The sequence below is a fragment of the Lepus europaeus genome, chromosome 12, assembly GCF_033115175.1.
Source record: "Lepus europaeus isolate LE1 chromosome 12, mLepTim1.pri, whole genome shotgun sequence".
NCBI classification, from domain to species: domain Eukaryota; kingdom Metazoa; phylum Chordata; class Mammalia; order Lagomorpha; family Leporidae; genus Lepus; species Lepus europaeus.
The window spans coordinates 47,938,881-47,960,553 of record NC_084838.1 but is presented as its reverse complement, the minus strand read 5'-3'; the positions used below and the strand labels follow the sequence as shown (position 1 = coordinate 47,960,553).

Genomic DNA, 21,673 nt, shown 5'->3' with positions numbered 1-21,673 from the left:
TTCTGGGGCCAATGTTGTGGTGTAGTAGGTTAAGCTGCCACCTGCAATGCTGACATCCCATACAGGCGATAGTTACAGTCCTGTTGCTCCACTTTTGATCCAGCTCCTTGCTAATATGCCTGGGAATGCAGTGGGAAATGGCCCAAGTCATTGGGCCCCTGCACCCACATGGGAAACCTGGATGAAGCTCCTGGTTCCTGGTTATCACCTGGCCCAGCCTTGGCCATTGCTGCAATTTGGGGTGTGAATCAGCAGAAGGAAGATCTCTCTCTCTCTCTCTCTCTCTCTCTCTCTCTCTCTCTCTCTCCCCCCCCCTCTATCTCTGCCTTTCAAATAAAGAAAATAAATCTAAAAAAAAAAAAAAAAAAAAAAAAAGGAGAAGAAAAAGTTAAGCTCCTATTCAGAATCTGCATTCTGTGACTGCTTATTTGTTAACCAGGGGCTAGGAAGAATCACACACTTTTTTTTTTTTTCTCTTTGTATACAGAAGATCAGTTTAGTATATATTAGGTAAAGATTTCAACATTTTGCCCATATAGCAACATAAAGTGAAAAAACTACCATTGGATTACTAATTATAGCATTAAATAGCAATGTACAGCACATTAAAGACAGAGAACCTACATAATTTTTTTTCAAATTAATTAATTTTCTATGCCATTTCCATTTTAACACCAGGTTGTTTTTTTTTTTCATTTCCAATTCTCTTTATATACAGAAGATCACTTCAATATATAATTAGTAAAGACCTCATCAGTTTGTGCCCACACAGAAACGCAAAGTATAAAAATACTGTTTCAGTACTAGTTATAGCATCACTTCGCTTTAGACGACACATTAGGGACAGATCCCACATGGGGTGTAAGTACACAGTGACTCCTGTTGCTGATTTAACAATTTGACACTCCTGTTCATGGCGTCAGTAATCTCCCTAGGCTCTAGTCATGAGTTGCCAGGGCTATGGAAGCCTTTAGAGTTTGCTGACTTTGATCTTATTCCGATAGGGTCATAGTCAAAGTGGAAGTTCTCTCCTCCCTTCGGAGAAGGGTACCTCCTTCTTTGATGGCCCAGTTCTTTCCACTGGGATCTCACTCACAGAGATCATTCATTTAGGTCTTTTTTTTTTTTTTCCATGATATCTTGGCTTTCCATACCTGCTATACTCTCATGGGCTCTTCTGCCAGATCCGAATGCCTTGAGGGCTGATTCTGAGGCCAGAGTGTTGTTTAGGACATCTGCCATTCTATGAGTCTGCTGTGTATCCCACTTCCCATGTTGGATCTTTCTCTCCCTTTTTGATTCTATCAGTTAGTATTAGCAGACACTTGTCTTGTTTGTGTGATCTCTTTGACTCTTAGACCTATCAGAGCTATCAATTGTGAGCTGAAATTGATCACTTGGACTAGTGCGATGGCATTGGTACATGCCATCTTGATGGGATTGTGTTGGAATCCCCTGGCACATTTCTAACTCCACCATTTGCGGCCAGTCCGATTGAGCATGTTCCAAATTGTTCATCTCCTCCCTCTCTTTTTCCACTCTTAGATTTAACAGGGATCACTTTTCAGTTAAAATTTAAACACCTAAGAATAATTGTGTGTTAATTACTGAGTTCAACCAATAGTACTAGAACAACAACAACAACAACAAATACTAAAAAGGATAAAGTATTACATTGTACATTTAAAGTCAGGACAGGAGCTGATCAGTTCATTGTTGCTTATAGTGTCCATTTCACTTAACAGGTTTCCCCTTTGGCGCTCAGTTGTCACCGATCAGGGAAAACAAATGATATTTTTCTCTTTGGGACTGGCTTAATTCACTCAGCATGATGTTTTCCAGATTGCTCCATCTTGTTGCAAATGACTGGGTTTCGTTGTTTCTTACTGCTGTATAGTATTCTATGGAGTACAAGTCCCATAATTTCTTTATCCAGTCTACTGTTGATGGGCATTTGGGTTGGTTCCAGGTCTTAGCTATTGTGAATTGAGCTGCAATAAACATTAATGTGCAGATGGCTTTTTTATTAGCCAAATTAATTTCCTTTGGGTAAATTCCAAGGAGTGGGATGGCTGGGTTGTATGGTAGGGTTATGTTCAGGTTTCTGAGGAATCTCCAGACTGACTTCCATAGTGGCTTAACCAGTTTGCATTCCCACCAACAGTGGGTTAGTGTCCCTTTTTCCCCACATCCTCTCCAGCATCTGTTGTTGGTAGATTTCTGAATGTGAGCCATTCTCACCGGGGTGAGATGGAACCTCATTGTGGTTTTGATTTGCATTTCTCTGATTGCTAGTGATCTTGAACATTTTTTCATATGTCTGTTGGCCATTTGGATTTCCTCTTTCGAAAAATGTCTATTGAGGTCCTTGGCCCATCTCTTAAGTGGGTTGTTTGTTTTGTTGTTGTGGATTTTCTTGATTTCTTTGTAGATTCTGGTTATCAATCCTTTATCTGTAGTATAGTTTGCGAATATTTTTTCCCATTCTGTTGGTTGCCTCTTCACTTTCCTGACTGTTTCTTTTGAAGTACAGAAACTTCTCAATTTGATACAATCCCAAATGTTAATTTTGGTTTTGACTGCCTGTGCTGTGGGAGTATTTTCCAGGAAGTCTTTGCCTGTGCCTATATCTTGCAGGGTTTCTCCAATGCTCTCTAATAATTTGATGGTTTCAGGTCGTAGATTTAAGTCTTTAATCCATGTTGAGTGAATTTTTGTGTAAGGTGATAGGTATGGGTCTTGCTTCAAGCTTCTGCACGTGGAAATCCAATTTTCCCAGCACCATTTATTGAATAGACTGTCCTTATTCCAGGGATTAGATTTGGATCTTTGGTCAAATATAAGTTGGCTGTAGATGTTTGGGTTGATTTCTGGTATTTCTATTCTGTTCCATTGGTCTATCCATCTGTTTCTGTACCAGTACCATGCTGTTTTGATAACAACTGCCCTGTAGTATGTCCTAAAATCAGGTATTGTGATGCCTCCGGCTTTGTTTTTGTTGTACAGGATTGCTTTGGCTATTCGAGGTCTTCTGTGTCTCCATATGAATTTCAGCATCATTTTTTCCAGATCTGAGAAGAAGGTCTTCGGGATCTTGATGGGTATTGCATTGAATGTATAAATTGCTTTTGGGAGAATAGACATTTTGATGATATTGATTCTTCCAATCCATGAGCATGGAAGATTTCTCCATTTTTTGGTATCCTCTTCTATTTCTTTCTGTATGTAAGGTTTTGTAGTTTTCATCGTAGAGATCTTTAACGTCTTTGGTTAAGTTTATTCCAAGGTATTTGATTGTTTTTGTAGCTATTGTGAATGGGATTGATTTTAGAAGTTCTTTCTCAGCCGTGGCATTGCCTGTGTATACAAAGGCTGTTGATTTTTGTGCATTGATTTTATATCCTGCTACTTTGCCAAACTCTTCGATGAGTTCCAGCATTCTTTTAGTAGAGTTCTTTGGGTCCCCTAAATAGAGAATCATATCATCTGCAAAGAGGGATAGTTTGAGTTCTTCCTTCCCAATTTGTATCCCTTTAATTTCTTTTTCTTGCCTAATAGCTCTGGCCAAAACTTCCAGAACTATATTGAATAGCAGTGGTGAGAGAGGGCATCCCTGTCTGGTACCAGATTTCAGTGGAAATGCTTCCAGCTTTTCCCCATTCAATAGGATGTTGGCCATGGGTTTTTCATATATTGCTTTGATTGTATTAAGGAATGAGAATCACACACTTTTAAAACAAATTAGTGGTACACATGCTTCTCTACTTCCTCCAAACAGATTGTAACACTTTGTAGTCTCTTCACAGCTCTTTAACATTTCCAACCTGCAATTTAGGTCTCCAAAGAGTCCACACAGAATTCCATGGAAATACATGGATAACAGACATTTAAAACTCTTGTCCTACAAATGTTGCTTAATTAGTTGAAGATCATTCTTTTCCTTTACAAAGCACTAAAAGACTTACAGCATTCTTCTCATTATCTTTTTAACTTTTCATAATTGTATTTATTCCTTCAACTACAGTTATGAAGTTCAACAAAACTCATATATTTTTTAACTGGAAATTCATTTCTTCCTTTTTTTTAAAATCTGGGTCTCTATTTAGCCACTCTGGTTTCTCCCACTACAGTACATTAGAACAATCACAACAACAACAACAAAGATAAGAGTTGAGTTTTTTCATTTATCTCTCACTTTCACAACTCAAATGGTATTATGCAGTTTTATACTTAATATCTTTGCTAAATGATAGCAAAATCTTTTATATGATGTTTTTTTTTGAAATATGCTATATAGTCACTATATTCTACAATAAAAGATCTCCAGAATTCATCCTGAGACTAACTGAAGTTAACTGTCCCCCTTTGACCAACATGTTTCTCCCCATTCTCTATCCTCTGTATGCCTTTATAATAATCTAAGAGTAGTGGTCTGTCAACTTCATCATCTATGTAAACCTGTCAGAGAAAAAAATTTGAGGGGCTGGTGCTTTGGCGCAATGGGTTAAAGACCAGACATCCCATATGGGCGTTGGTTTGAGTCCCCGCTGCTCCACTTCCAATCCAGCTCTCTGCTGATGTGGGAAAGCAGTGAAGGATGGCCCAAGTTCATAGGCTCCTGGACCCAAATGTGGGACCTAGAAGAAGCTCCTGGCTCCTGGCTTCAGATTGGCTCAGCTCAGGCTGTTGCTCCCATTTAGGAAGTGAACCAGCAGATGTAACTCTTTCAAATAAATAAAATAAATCTTTTTAAAAAAGTTTTTTAAACACTTTCCTCAGTATACATTTTTTACTTACTTATAAACTGACATGTACCATAATATATGTGAGGGTACTTCAAAACCAGCATTCATGGTGTCAGGAAAATGGTGCAGTCTTATCTATGGCACAATCTACACCTGACATCATCCTAGGCTCTAGCCCCACCGCCATTGCTGAAAGCCAGGTGGCCACATGGCCCAATCGCCAGTGTCAAGCTCCACCCTACTCCTGCTTCCCTGCCCACCCTCCGGCAAAGTTTTAAAAGGACCTGTTCCTGAACACGTGGCTCTCTCTTGTCTTCCCTTCTCTGTCTCCTTCTCTCTCTTCACTTCTCTCTCGCTCCCCTCTCCTCTCCCTCTCTCTCGGCTCCTTTCGTCTTCTCTCTCTCTCTCTCTCTCTCTCTCACTGTCTCTATGCTCTCTCGGCTTCTCTCTCACTCCCCTCTCTCCTCTCGTCTCCTTCCTCTCTCTCTCTCTCTCTCTCCTCTCTCTCGGCTTCTCTCTTGCTCCCCTCTCTCCTCTCCCTCTCTCTCGGCTCCTCTCTGCTCTCTCTTCTCTCCTCTGTAGCTCCTCTCCTCTCTGTCTCTCTCTCTTACACTCTCCTTCTTTCTCTTTTCCCTACTTCACCCCTCCCCTCTGGTCTGCTGGGTTTTCCCCAGTAAACCCTTTCCCTTACTCCAGTGTCTGGTATGTTTTGTGGCAGCCTTACACATGGGGAAACTGAACTAAAGATAAGTTTATTTTGGTGGAAAACTTTTTGAAATTCATTAACAGTTATTTCTCTTTAAGATTTATTTATTTATTTGAAAGGCAGAGTTACAGAAAGGCAGAGGCAGAGAGAGAGGGTGAGAGAGAGAGATCTTCCATCCACTGGTTCACTCCCAAATGGCCACAAAGGCCAGAGCTGGGCCAATCCAAAGCCAGGAGCTACTTCCGGGTCTCCCAAGTGGGTGCAGGATCCCATGTACTTGGGCCACCCTCTGCTGTTTTCCCAGGTACATCAGCAGAGAGCTGGATCGAAGTGGAGCAGCCAGGACTCAAACTGGCACCCATACGGAATGCCAGTACTACAGGCAGCAGCTTTAACTGCTACACTACAACGCCACCCCTGAACAGTTTTTTCTTAATATGCATGTCTCATAAATTTTGTGAAGACCCCTCGGGTATGCGTAAATTTCAAAATTTTGGCACCAATTTATCTTTGTTTGAAGTACCCTCATCTATAAAATCAGAAATTTTAGAAGGGAGAGCTTTAACTAAATAAGATTATATATATTTATTTAGTTTAGAAGTGTTATAGCACTGTGATGATCACAGTTTGGTGACCACTGGTCTGAAAAGCAGAAAAAAGTCCACAAAAAATAGCTATTTTAAGCCTTCATCACTCAGTTTAGTCACTGACAAACATTTTTCCCTTAATTATTAAAGTCTGCCTTTCAACTTCTTGAAGTTCTTGAAAACAAGACTTTTCTTACAGCTCTCCAGCACTAACTTGTGAATCAGAAGGCCAAAACGTAGCTACAGGAAGCAACTTGTTTTTCTTAATAGGTGAGAAGATTTGAGCCTAACAAAAGCAAAACTGTATGAATATTTTCTGTGAGTTTGCAAGTATTCCTCTAAAACAAAGGAAGAAAAATTTTCATATGAAAAAGCTAATATACAAGATTCAGAGTAAGATCTAGTAAATGCCTTATTAATTTTGATCACTTTGTATACCATATGGTTTCATTTATTTTAATGCCTGAATTCAAACGAACATATTTCAAGGAACAATCAAAAAGCCTAAAGACCAAATCAAGCATCTTTTCTTTTTCTCTAACACAATACAAAATGTGGAGATAACAGGAAAAAAAAATTGTACATTTCACTCTGCTCTCATTAAACAATTTAAGAAAACAGCTATTAAGCACTTTTCCCAAGTAGAAATAACGCACAAGACACTGGTCTTTACAGAATCTGCCAGCTCAAAAGAAACCTCAAGACCAAGGCCAAACAGCCAAGCTTAGCCTCAATCTGCTCTACAGCAGCACCACCAAGTGGTGATTTATGTAATCTCTGTTCAAACACCTTCAGAACAGCAACATATCTTAGAAGTCCACACTAGATTTTCTGACAATTCTAATTATTCAAAATAAAGTGAACCAAAACAAAACAAAAGAAAAATCCAATGGTAAACTTACCTACTTTTTTATTCTCAGAGGCCATACTGAACAAATTTAATAATTTATATTTGAAAGCCCTTCAACTATTTTTTTTTAACTTTTATTTAATGAATATAAATTTCCAAAGTACAGCGTATGGATTACCTTCCACCCGCAATCCTCCCCTTTTCCACTCCCTCTCCCCTTCCATTCACATCAAGATTCATTTTCTTTTTCTTTTTTTTTTTTTTGACAGGCAGAGTGGATAGTGAGAGAGAGAGACAGAGAGAAAGGTCTCCCATTTGCCGTTGGTTCACCCTCCAATGGCCGCTGCGGCCAGCGCATCTCGCTGATCCGAAGCCAGGAGCCAGGTGCTTCTCCTGGTCTCCCGTGCGGGTGCAGGGCCCAAGAACTTGGGCCATCATCCACTGCCTTCCCAGGCCATAGCAGAGAGCTGGCCTGGAAGAGAGGTAACCGGAATAGAATCCGGAGCCCCAACCAGGACGAGAACCCGGTGTGCTGGCAACGCAAGGCGGAGGATTAGCCTGTTAAGCCACGGCGCTGGCCTAGGATTCATTTTCAACTCTCTTTATATACAGAAGATCAGTTTAGGATATATTAAGTAAAGATTTCAACAGTTTGCACCCACATAGCAACACACAGTGAAAAATACTGTTGGAGTACTAGTTATAGCATTAAATAACAGTGTACAGCACATTAAAGACAGAGATCCTACATGATATTTTTTAAAAATTGATTAATTTTCTATGCAATTTCCAATTTAAAACCAGGTTTTTTTTTTCATTTGCAATTATCTTTATATATGGAAGATCGATTCAGTATATACTAAGTAAAGATTTCATCAGTTTGCACCCACACAGACATACAAAGTGTAAAAATACTGTTTTAGTACTAGTTATAGCATCACTTCACATTAGACAACACATTAAGGACAGATCCCACATGAGATGTAAGTACACAGTGACTCCAGTTGTTGACTTAACAATTTGACACTCTTGTTTATGGCGTCAATAATCTCCCTAGGCTCTAGTCATGAGTTGCCAAGGCTTTGGAAGCCTTTAGGGTTCGCCGACTTTGATCTTATTCCGACAGGGTCATAGTCAAAGTGGAAGTTCTCTCCTCCCTTCAGAGAAAGGTACCTCCTTCTTTGATGGCCCCGTTCTTTCCACTGGGATCTCACTCACAGAGATCTTTCATTTAGGTCTTCTTTTTTTTTTTTTTTTTTTTTGGCCACAGTGTCTTGGCTTTCCATGCCTACAATACTCTCATGGGCTCTTCAGCCAGATCCGAATGCCTTAAGGGCTGATTCTGAGACCAGAGTGCTGTTTAGGACATCTGCCATTCTATGAGTCTGCTGGTACATTGGTACATGCCACCTTGATGGGACTGAATTGGAATCCCCTGGCACATTAGGTGTTTTAAAATACTTGAAGGGCTTTCAATCCCATCAAGGTGGCACGTACCAATGCCATCTCACTAGTCCAAGTGATCAATTTCAGTTCACAATTGATCACTCTGATAGGTCTAAGAGTCAAGGGGATCACACAAACAAGACTAGTGTCTGCTAATACTAACTGACAGAATTAAAAAGGGAGAGAAGGATCCAACATGGGAAGTGGGATACACAGCAGACTCATAGAATGGCAGATGGCCTAAACAGCACTCTGGCCTCAGAATTAGCCCTTAAGGCATTCAGATCTGGCTGAAGAGTTCAGGAGATTATCTTAGGCATGGAAAGCCAAGACACTCTGGCAAAAAAAACAAAACAAAACAAAACAAAAAAAAACACCTAAATGAAAGATCTCTGTGAGTGAGATCCCAGTGGAAAGAATGGGTCATCAAAGAAGGAGGTACCGGCCGGCGCCACAGCTCAATAGGCTAATCTTCTGCCTTGCGGCGCCGGCACACTGGGTTCTAGTCCCAGTAGGGGCTCCGGATTCTGTCCCGGTTGCCCCTCTTCCAGGCCAGCTCTCTGCTGTGGCCCGGGAGTGCAGTGGAGGATGGCCCAAGTGCTTGGGCCCTGCAACCCATGGGAGACCAGGAGAAGCACCTGGCTCCTGCCATCGGATCAGCGCGGTGCGCTGGTCGCAGCGCGCCGGCCGCAGTGGCCATTGGAGGGTGAACCAACGGCAAGGGAGGACCTTTCTCTCTGTCTCTCTCTCTCTCTCACTGTCCACTCTGCCTGTCAAAAAAATAAAAAATAAATAAATAATAAATAAAAAAAGGAGGTACCTTTCTCTGAAGGGAGGAGAGAACTTCCACTTTGATTACGACCTTGTCTAAATGAGATCAGAGTTGGCGAGCTCAAGAGGCCTTGGCAACTCATGACAAGAGCCTAGGGTGATTACTGACGCCATAAACAAGAGTGTCAATTGTTACGTCAACAACAGGAGTCACTAGGCACTTGCTCCTCATGTAGGATCTCTGTCCTTAATGTGCTGTACATCGTGATTTAATGCTATAACTAGTACTCCAACAGTATTTTATACTGTTTCAGTTTGGGTGCAAACTGTTGAAATCTTTACTACTTAGTATACACTAAATTGATCTTCTGTATATAAAGATAATTGAAAATGAATCTTTATGAGAACGGAATGGGAGAGGGAGCAAGAGATGGGAGGGTTGCAGGTGGGGGTGAAGTTATGGGAGGGGGGGAATCCATTGTAATCCAAAATCTGTACTTTGGAAATTTATATTTATTAAATAAAAGTTAAAAAAAAAACAAACCACCTACTATAAACCTTAACTCCTCAACCTAAATATTGAAATTTAACTTAGCTATTTCTCATTTAGTTTTAAATTTTTTCTCACGAATTTTCAAGAAGGAATGAAAACATAAGAACTTAGTTCTTGGAGTAGCTGCTGTGGTACAGCAGCAGCAGGTTACACCACTGCCTGCAGCACCAACATTCCATATGAGCACCAGTTCAGGTCCCAGCTGCTCCACTTCTGAGCCAACTCCCTGATAAGGAGCGTGGGATAGCAACAGAGCATAGTGCAACTGCTTGGAACCCCCGCTAACCATGTTGGAAACCCAGAAGCTCCTGGCTTCAGCATGATCTAGCCCTGGACATTACAGCCATTTGGGGAATGAACTAGCAGATGGATCTCTTCTCTCTCCTCTCTCTCTCTGCATTTCCCTCTAACTCTGCCTATCAAATAAATAAACAAATCTTCATAACAAACAAAGAAAGCATGAGGGCTCCATGAAGACATCATCTTAGTCTTGTGGCTGGCATTGTGACACGACATAAGGTTAGGCTGCTACCTGTGATGCCAGCACCCTAACCACTCTTCTTCTGACACAGCTTCCTGACTAACGCACCTGGAAAAGCAGTGGATGATGGGTCAAATAGTTGGGCCCCTGCCACCCCTGTGGTAGAACTGGATAGAGATCCAGGTTCCTGACTTCAGCCTGGCATGGCTTCTAGCTCTTGCAGCCATTTGGGGAGTGAACCAGTGAATGAAGATCTCTTTCTCTCCCTGTCTCTCCCTCTCTGTCACTCAAATAAATAAAATAAATTTAAAAACTTAATTTTTGAAGTTATAATAATTTGCAAAACTAAATATCTGCCCAGTTATAAATTTTAAAGCAAAACTTTAAATATTTTAATATTGCTGGATTTACTTATTTACAAATAAACCTATAGGAAGGTAATTAACATCAGAGATTTGCTTAATTTTTAAAAAATATTTTCTACACATTAAATACCCTCAACAAATAAGTTTGTATATTTTTAACTATAGCACAAATGACTAATTTTAAGAAAATTTATAAAGCTATTCTATTCATTTTTATTTAAGAAAGAAAGAATGAAAGAGATCCCATCTGCTGACTCACTTCCCAAATATTAGCAATGGCAGGAGTCAGACTCAACCTGGGTCTCCTACATGGGTGGCAAGGACCTAACCACTGGAGTCATTGTTATCCTCCCACAGTGTTCATTAACAGGAAGCTGGATTTGGGAGCTGAGTTGGAATTCAAAGCCTACCACTCTAATAATAGGATATATAGGCATCTCAACCAGCAGCTCAACCATTTGGCCAACTGTCCACCCAGTCCTCCAGGAAATTAACACAAGATCTCAAACTTGTACATGTGAGCATGAACATTCACACAGCTGCTCTAAAGTGTAAAACTACAAATAATTTGTTCTTATACAGATGCCTTGTGGTTAGAAATGAGTAATTTAACAAACTATTTCTAACAGAAGAGTTTCTATTTTACCTAAGTACTGACCGATCAATCCACAGACTACATTTACAGTTAACAATTCACAGTGAGGGTAGTTCTTTGGGTATCAGCACATTGTTAAAGTGCAATGGAAGTTAATGTACTGTCTTAATGAGATTCATCTTCAGTGCTGCCAGTTTCATAAATGATATTCCCCATCAACATAATACAACTAGCACTAGACAAAGAAATGCTAATTTCAGTTTATTTTGCAGTTAATATTTATTACTCAAGAAACACATGAGTTTTTTAGAAGTTAAAAAAAACCTAAAAATGTAACTTAAACAACTTGTCATACCACATGCCAGTATAAATACTATGATTCGGTCTATTCGGAAAGAGCAAAGAGGAAACTCAACATTTCTTTAAAATTTTGATCTGGTGAATAAAGGGTAACTTTAGTACTAAATAAGATTCCATGAAATTTCTTAAATGGTCCAGCCATTAAAATGACAAAGCATTCACAAGGGGCATTATATTCTGTTTTTATTTAGCTAATTTTGAGTGAGAATTGCTAGCTATGCAAGAAAAGTTAGAGACACAGTATTAAATTTTTTAAACTTTTGCATATTACAAACGGAGAATCTGAATTCATTTATAAAAAGGAAATAACCTTCATTGAACTTACCAAGATTTCTATTTTCTGATAAGCCTCAGTGTCTTCAGTAACTCCACATAAGATACTTATCTGTACAGATTTCAGCTATACTAATATTTATCTGGAAGATGGTCTACAGATATAAATCTTATAGATAATTCATGTTTATCCCACTATACAACAAACTTTTACTGGTTAGTCACTTATTTTTCTTAAAAACTTTACATATTTCCCTTTAAAAACCAGTAAACTTAATTTACCCACTTCCTACACATTTAGTTACAACATGAGTTATATCACACAGTGATCTACTGTGCTTTGATCATATGCTTTCTCAGCTCTGCTTGATACCATCAATATGATTTTGATGTTTCTGATGCCAAATAAGAATTTATGTCTGACCTATAGGCTCCTAAGCTTTTAAAAGATCTGAATTTTGAGACATCAAGCTACTCTGATATTTATAAAATTTATTACTGACAAATTACTGAGATTGGCTACTCTACCCAACAAAGACTGGTCTTCAAATGACTGAAGTTATCATAAAAAAAATCGCAGCAAAATAGACTGTTGTCACTAGGAAGGATGCTCCAAAATACTCTTGGTGCCCACACATGAGAACAGAAAAAACATCTTTTCTTAGAAGGGACCACTGGATAATTTGTCCATCTAAGTCTTCATTCCTATGAATCTCAGTTTATGTCCATGGGAGTACCCACAAGTAGTCACACTACAAAGACATAATTTTGTTTGGCTATTTACAGAACTAACAAACAGGACTTCTGAAAAGCACTGAGAATTCTCAAAACTATCAATCAGAAGTAGCATAAACTTCCTGGTACATAAGTTAGAACTACAATTTAGATTTTGTTATAGATTAAATCACATAATTAATTACCCAATGTCATTTTTCACTTTATTAGGTATCAGTAACAGACTATAGTAAAACACAAACAAAATGGGCTGGCACTGTGGCTTAGCAGGTAAAGCTACCACCTGCAGTGTGGGCTTCCCATATGGGCTCCACTTCTGATATAGCTTCCTGCTAATGTGCCTAGGAAAGCAGAAAAAGATGGCCCTAGTCCTTGGGCCCTGCACCCACATGGGAAGAAGCTCCAGTCTCCTGGTTTTGGATCAGCCCAGCTCCAGCCACTGCGGCCACTTGGGGAGTGAACCAGCGGATGATCTTTCAAATAAGTAAATAAATCTTTAAAAAAAAAATTCTCCCTAAATAAAATCTTGACTTGATTCTCTCTACCAATTAAATTACCTACCAAATAAATTCCTATGATTTAAGTTTTAAAGAAACTATTTTATGTCATAAGAGATTAAGTACTTACGTAATAGACAACCCAATTTCTTGGCTGATGCTCATTGCTTTGCATTAATTTTACCAGGAAAAAAGTGCAAGGTGATATGACATTTGAATAACTAATAAAAACTTACTTTACTTTTAACTGTTCCTACTAGAGATGAGAAAAAAACCAATCAAACAAAAAATATTTAAAAGATTAGCAAACAAACAAAAAACATTTACAAGGTTAGCCTGGGGTTAGTATCAAACATGGGCAATTTGGAGACCTGACTGCTCCACTTCTGATCCAGCTCCATGCAAATGCACCTGTGAAAGCAGCGGAGACTGGCCCCAGTACTTGGGCCCCTGAACCCACATGGGAGACTCGAAAGAAGCTCCTGGCTCCTGGCTTTGGCCTGGCACAGCCTTGCCTGTTGAGGCCATTTGGGGACTGAAGCAGTGAATGGAGGATCTCTCTGGTTTTCTCTCTCCCTGTCTCTTGCTCTTACTCTACCTTTCAAATAAATAAAAATAATCTTAAAATTAAAAAAAAAAAAATGACCTAAGGGGCTGGCACTGTGGCATAGCAGGTAAAGCTGCTTCTTGCAGTGTCGGCATCCCATATGGGTGCTGGTTTGAGTCTTCGCTGCTCCACTTTTGATCCAGCTCCCTGCTAATGCACCTGGGAAAGCAAAGGAAAATGGCCCAAGTCCTTGGGCCCCTGCACCAGCGTGGGAGATCCGGAAGAAGCTCCTAGCTCCTGGCTTTGGAACAGCTCAGCTCCAGACAATGCAGCCAACTAAAAAGTGAAACAGCGGATGAAAGACCTCTCTCTCTCTCTCTCTCTCTCTCTCATGCGGCCAACTTAGAAGTGAAACAGTAGATGGAAGACCTCTCTCTCTCTCTCTCTCTATCTGTCTCTTCTCTCTCTGAGTAACTCTTTCAATAAATAAATAAATAAATAAATCTTAAAAAAAAAAAAAAAAAGACCTAAGACTTATTTTAAAAAAAAGATTAACTTCATTAATCTATTTGGCTTGAATAAATTTCACTTTATTTGTGATAGTTGGTAATGTCAAAAAGTACTGGTGTAAAGAAAGCAATAGATAAGGAACAAATGTCATCCTATAAAATTTACCATTTTTCCCACATAAAACTCAAAGTTACACTAGTCCCAACATCTTGTAGTTGAGGATATATTACAGAAGTTATTAAATTAAAATTACTCAAGGTAAGAATTTTCTGGGGGCCAGCACTGTGGCTCAGGGAGTTAACGCCCTGGCCTGAAGCACCAGCATCCCTTTTGGGCACCGGTTCGAGACCTGGCTGCTCTACTTCTGATCCAGCCCTCTGCTATGGCCTGGGAAAGCAGTAGAAGATGGCCCAAGTCCTTGGGCCCCTGCACCCACATAGGAGATCTGGAAGAAGCTCCTGGCTCCTGGCTTCAGATCGGCACAGCTCCGGTTGTTGCAGCCAATTGGGGAGTGAAAAAGCAGGTGGAAGACCTCTCTCTCTCTCTAACTCTGACTTTCAAATAAATATATAAATCTTAAAAAAAAAAAAAAAAGAACTTTCTGGTGACATTTGTAACTAACTACACATGGTTAAGGTAGAGACCCTAAAGTAGCAAAAGTAGCTATGAAATAAAGAATGTATTATTTCCTCTTTTGATCATAGACCAAGTAAATTACTGTTTCCCTATCTTTAAAATGGGGCTACTTGAAACACTGAAAATTTATTACTGATAAAATGCTTCTAATCTTCAGATAAATGTTATGCAAATGTACTTGATTCATACCTTGCTTTAATTCCAAACCCTCAGGTTGCTTGTTCTCTTTCAGGGATGAAGCAGAATCCATACAGGTATCTTGCCTGTGGAATGAAAATAAATTTTAAAAAATTGTGAAACTATATCCAATCACATAATATTACTGTCCATGTTCTTGGAATTAGGCTAGGCTCCTAGAAAGACACACTGACTTCTTATAAGCCCCCGGGATATCATTTAGTGCATCCTGGAAACTCAGAAATGTGTAAACAAGTGCCAGAAGCAGCAGCTACAAACTATAACCAGTAGTTGAAGCAGTCTATTTCTTTGCAAAATCAAAAGGCAAACTTGGAAGTATTGAAAATGGACGTAATTTTTTCTCCCTTCCAACACTCTGCAGGATAGCTGATGAGAGATATCACAATTCACAGCAGTCTCCAATAATTTTCCAAGTTCAACTGTTAAACTTAATGGGCATTTTAGCATTCATATTACTTTATATTCATCTAATTTCATACTTCAAATACTTTGATGTCTACAGTATGTGGAAAATACATATTTTATATCTAATAACATATATAATCAAAGTAAATGGATTAAATTTAAGATCATGCAAAAAGTTTCAATTTGCTATGTTCTGCAATAAAGCTACAAACTAAATGGATTCTTTCTTAAGACAGCATTATACCATCTTAATACAACTGTTGTAAAAACATTCCAGCAAAAGTTAAAAAGTTAATTTTAAGTATTCAAATGATAATTTTCCTCAAGATGGGTAATCATTTTCTTCAAAATATGTATCTATTACCTTGAGAATTTTTATATGCATCCTAAGACTACCATAACATGCTAGAAGTAATACTTAGAAATTTCTTTTACTAACAGAATTATTTCTACCTAATTAACAGTACCAAATTCCTCAAATAACCCAAGGATTAAAAAAGAAAAAAAAAAAACTTAGGGCTGGCAACATGGCATTGACCCAGGGTAAAACCACTGCTTGAGGCATCAGCATCCCATATGGGCACCAGTTTAAGTCCTGGCTGCTCCACTTCTGATCCAGCTCCCTGCTGATGACCTGGGAAAGCAGCGAAGGATGGTCCCAGTGCTTGTGCCCCTGCACCCACATGGGAGACCCAGAAGAAGCTCCTGGCTTCTGGCGGGCCTGGTTTTGGCTGTTGCAGACACTTCAGGAATGAACCAGCAGATGGAAGATCTTGCTTGCTCTATTTCTCTCTCTTTCTCTCACTCTGCCTTTCAATTAATAAACTTTTAAACAAAAAAGTTAGGATCAATTCTTTGCCAAGTTTACAATATTCTTTCCAGTCTGTATATTTGGCACTTTGCATTTGTGTTGTATTAATCCTTCATTAAAGCCGGCGCCACGGCTCACTAGGCTAATCCTCCGCCTTGCGGCGCCGGCACACTGGGTTCTAGTCCCGGTCGGGGCACCGATCCTGTCCCGGTTGCCCCTCTTCCAGGCCAGCTCTCTGCTGTGGCCCGGGAGTGCAGTGGAGGATGGCCCAAGTCCTTGGGCCCTGCACCCCATGGGAGACCAGGAGAAGCACCTGGCTCCTGCCATCGGATCAGCGTGGTGCGCCGGCCGCAGCGCGCCTACCGCGGCGGCCATTGGAGGGTGAACCAACGGCAAAAAGGAAGACCTTTCTCTCTATCTCCCTCTACTGTCCACTCTGCCTGTCAAAAATTTAAAAAAAAAAAAAAATCCTTCATTAATACAAGCCAAACTCAAACACACTACAAAAATTTAAATTGTGATATTAACTATGACATCTGAGGCTTGTAATTGAGATCTCAGGTCTTTATACTTCTTTCTTGTCTAATATCATCCACTCAGACTTTACTCTTTAAAACAGAATGACTGACGGATCCCAAGAAGGACTGTAACAATTCTCCTTGGCAATCCCAGAACAGAACAGAATAAATGCCAATATACTACGTTAAGAGCTTTGCAAGGAACAAAGGTAGAATGTATTACCTAAAACCTTCCACTCAAGTTAGATTTTACCAACTAGGGATATTAATCTATTTCCAACTATCTTCCCATTTTCTAAGCACATACTTCTAAATTTACAAAAATAAACTTCAACAAAACACATGTGACATCACCAATAAAAATAAGACATATGTATATAATACTTCAAGTGATATATATAACCAATATATCCTGACTTATAACCTGTATTATGACAATCATCAAAGCCACAATGAACTGAGTAAAGTTCTACTAAGAGGAGGAAGTTCAATGACAATGTTATAAAAGATAAAAGGCTGTGGAAATACTCCAGGTTAATAGAAAAAGAAAACTCCAAAGAGTCAAAATTAAATACTATAACTAACTTGAGTGTTGAACTGGAGGGGGAAATGTTATAAACAACACTAATGTATCAAAAGACTGCATAAAAGCATGGCATCAATGTTAAATTTCCTGAAGTTGATACCAGTGAATATGTAACAGACTACCATTTAGAAAAACTAAAGGTACTTGAAAAAAATCAAGGAAAATGTATTTAAAAGATGTTTATTTTGGAGCAAAAAAAAATCTTTACTTTTGTAAAACACGCATTTTCCATAAACTTTTTGAAGACCCCTGTTTACATGGGTTTCAGATTTTTATACCAAAGTAAGCTTTTTTTTTTTTTTTTTTTTTTGACAGGCAGAGTGGACAGTAGAGGGAGATAGAGAGAAAGGTCTTCCTTTTGCCGTTGGTTCACCCTCCAATGGCCGCCGCGGTAGGCGCGCTGCGGCCGGCGCACCACGCTGATCCGATGGCAGGAGCCAGGTGCTTCTCCTGGTCTCCCAAGGGGTGCAGGGCCCAAGGACTTGGGCCATCCTCCACTGCACTCCCTGGCCACAGCAGAGAGCTGGCCTGGAAGAGGGGCAACCGGGACAGGATCGGTGCCCCGACCGGGACTAGAACCCAGTGTGCCGGCGCCGCAAGGCGGAGGATTAGCCTAGTGAGCCGCGGCGCCGGCCAAAGTAAGCTTTTACACTTGATTTTAGCCGAAAGGCTGAGAAACAATACCAAAGTAAACTTTTAATTCCATGTTTCCATGAACTTTTTTGAAGTACTGTCATCTGTAACAAGAAGGTATGTAAAACAGATGAAATCTTAATAGGTAAATCTAGATAAAGGATGCATGGATGTTTCCTGTATAGTCTTGCAATATCTCAGTCTAGAATTATTTACAAGTAGTTGATTAATAATAATGCAAAAAAATTGGTAAAAAAAAAAGCTTAAATCCCCTTCAAATAAGATTGGATGCCACTATAAACACAATCTGCTGTCATAAACAAGTTAGTGCCCAAAAAGACTTTTATAGCATTCCACCATTCTTAGATGGGTTTGATCAAGCTGTTGAAGTCACTAAACAGAATTTCAGTTAGTAGGAGGAGTACACCACCCTGTGGCAGAAAAGGGAAATAACTAAATACTTTTACATCAGTACCACCTGAAGGAAACAAAAAAATCTCCGAAATAGTTTTGAATAGTTGGAAAATTAGTACTAGCAAATTTTTCCAAGATGTAGACTTTATAAATAAAATTATCATATAAGTTCACAGTTCTCTAATACAATCTAAAGATCTTAAATTGCATGAAAGATATTTACACAAAGGAAATGTCTTAAACAAAATTATATGTGCACACATTTTTAGTCTAGTTTTATGAAAATAAAAATATCTACTCTCAGAGATAGAACTAGGTGATAGAACTAGGAAAACTAAAGAAGTCCAATTCATATTTAAATAGTTCTATCAAGCACTTTAAAACCATGTTGGAATTTTATTAATGACTGGAGAGAGGGGAAAGAAAAAGGAGGGAAAATATCAACAAAGCCAGTTTGGCTTACCAATTTTGAAATGACCTTTGTGTTCTGTTGCACTTAAAACAAAAGAAAAGGCCTGCTTGCACTTTTCTAGTTCCCTTCTCCCATTCGCAGAGTGCCTTCTCTGAAGCAGTTTAACTCACAAGTGTGGCACTGAATTATAAAGGCCCACCATCAATTCCTGTGATTTAAGTTTTCAAATAACATCAGTCCAACTTTCTTTAACCTAAATACTTTCTTACTCTCTATTGTTTCTTAGAATTCGGTGATTTTTTTTTTTTTTAAATAATCAAGGTAATATACTAGGGAGATCTATGGAACTTAAGAACTACACATGTGAACTATTAAAGATTTAAAAACTATATTTCTACAGGCAGGAAGAGGGGGAGTGTCAATTTCCTATTCATGTGAAAAATACCGTAAGGGTACCTCAACAAAAGGATAAACAAGCTGAGTCTGGAGTCTGATTCTTCTCATTTTGGCAAAAGTCACCTGACAAAAGAATCAGATAAACTGGCATAACAAAGGAATAATCCTGGATTATCTCCATATTCCTGGGAGTAAAAACTGAAGTTAAATGAAACCATCCTACCTTCTTGTAATGTCTCTACTATTAAGAAAATAAAGGTGGGCATTTGGCTTAGTGATGAAGATACTATTTGGGACACCCACCATGTCCCACATCACAGTGTCTGGGTTTTACTCCTAATCCCAGCTTCCTATTGGTACAGAACCTGGGAAACGTAGTGATGGTGCTCACTGCTGTGTTCTTGCCACCCACATGGACACCCAACTGACCCAGTCTACGCTGTCAATGAGGGCATTTGGGGAATAAACTGGTAGATGTGATATCTCTCTACCCACTGCCAAAAAAACGACTAGTACAACCACAGAACAGCTAAAACAAAAAAAATTAAAAATAAACAAAATTGACACAACACTGGCTCAACTAACCAAAAAAAGAAGAGAGGAGACCCAAATCAATATAATTAGGGATGAAAAAGGAAATGTAACAACAGCTACCACAGAAATAAAAAGAATGATCAAAACTTACTACCAGAAGCTGTTAGCCAACAAACTGGGAAACCTAGAAGAAATGGATAGATTTCTGGACACATACAACCTTCCTAAATCCAGCCATGAAGGCACAGAAAACCTAAACAGACCCGTAATGAAAAGACACGAATTGAATCAGTAATAATGGCCCTCCCAACAAAGAAAAGCCCAGGACAGGATGGATTCACTGCTGAATTCTACCAGACATTTAAAGAAGAACTAACTCCAATTGTTCTCAAGTCATCCAAAACAATTCAGAGAGAGAGAATCCTCCCAAATTCTTTCTACAAAGCCAGTATCATCTTAATTCCTAAAACTGAAAAAAGGTGAAACAGAGAAAGAGAATTACAGACTAATTTCCCTGATAAACACAGATGCAAAAATCCTCAACAAATTTCTAGTCAGTTGAATCCAACAACACATCAGAAAGATCAGCCACTCAGACCAAGTGGGATTTATCCCTGGTATGCAGAGATGATTCAACATTCGCAAATCAATGTGATACACCACATAAACAAACTGCTGAACAAAAACCATGTGATTATCTCAATAGATGCCGAGAAAACATTTAATAAAATTCAACACCCTTTCATGATGAAAACTTTAAGCAAATTGGGTATAGAAGGAACATTTCTCAACACAATCAAGACAATATATGACAAACTCATGGCCAGCATCCTACTGAATGGGGAAAAGAAGAAGCATTTCCACTGAGATGCGGTACCAGATAGGATGCCCACTCTCACCATTGCTATTCAATATAGTCCTGGAAGTTTTAGACAGAGCCATTAGGCAAGAAAAACAAATCAAAGGGATATAAATTGGGAAGGACGAAGTGAAACTATCCCTATTTGCAGATGACATGATTCTATGGATAGGGGATCCAAGAAACTCCACTAAGAGACTACTGGAAATCATAGAAGTTTGGTAAAGTAGCAGGATATAAGTCAATACATAAAAATCAACAGCCTTTGTATACACAGACAATGCCAAGGCTGAGAATGAACTTCTAAGAGCAATCCCATTCACAATAGCTATAAAAAAAAAAATCAAATACCTTGGAATAAATTTAACCAAGGATGACAAAGATCTCTACGATGAGAATTACAAAACATTAAAGAAAGAAATAGAAGATACAAAAAATGGAAAAATCTTCCATGTTCATGGGTTAGAAGAATCAGTATCATCAAAATGTCCATTCTTCCAAAGAGCAATTTACGGATTCAACATGACACCAATCAAAATACCAAAGACATTCTTCTTAGATCTGGAAAAAATGATGCTGAAATTCATATAGAGGCACAGGAGACCTCGAATAACTAAAGCAATCTTGTAAAACCAAAACAAAGCCAGAGGCATCACAATACCAGATTTTAAGTCATACTTCAAGGCAATTATAATCAAAACAGCCTGGTACTGGTACAAAAACAGATGGATAGACCAATGGAACAGAATAGAAACAGCAGAAATCAATCCAAACATCTACAACCAAATTATCTTTGATCAAGGAGCTAAAACTAATCCCAGGAGTAAGGACAGTCTCTTCAACAAATGGTGCTGAGAAAACGGGTTTCCACACACAGAAGTATGCAGCAAGACCCCTACCTTATATCTTACACAAAAATCCACTCAACATGGATTAAAGATCTGAATCTACTACCCAGCACCATCAAATTATTAGAAAACATTGGAGAAACCCTGCAAGATATAGGCACAGGCAGACTTCTTGGAAAAGACCCCAGAGGCATAGTCAGTCAAAGCCAAAAATAACAAATGGGATTAGTTCAAATTGAGAAGTTTCTGTACAGCAAAAGAAATAGTCAGGAAAGTGAAGAGGCAACTGACAGAATGAGAGAAATTAATTGCAAACGACGCAACTGATAAAGAATTAATAACCAGAATCTACAAAGAGATCAAGAAACTCCACAACAACAAAACAAACAACCCACTTAAGAG

The 21,673-nt window shown here is 39.0% G+C and overlaps 1 protein-coding gene across 2 annotated transcripts in view; it reads right to left on the bottom strand.

Annotated features, from left to right (window-relative positions):
- Window positions 1-21,673, bottom strand: part of CAAP1 (caspase activity and apoptosis inhibitor 1) — a 146,071-nt gene that overhangs the window by 89,389 nt on the left and 35,009 nt on the right. For both annotated transcript variants that reach the window (XM_062208127.1, XM_062208126.1), the window contains exon 5: window positions 14,847-14,920. In XM_062208127.1, coding sequence (XP_062064111.1) covers window positions 14,847-14,920 — 74 coding nt within the window. The remainder of the gene's footprint in view (window positions 1-14,846; window positions 14,921-21,673) is intronic.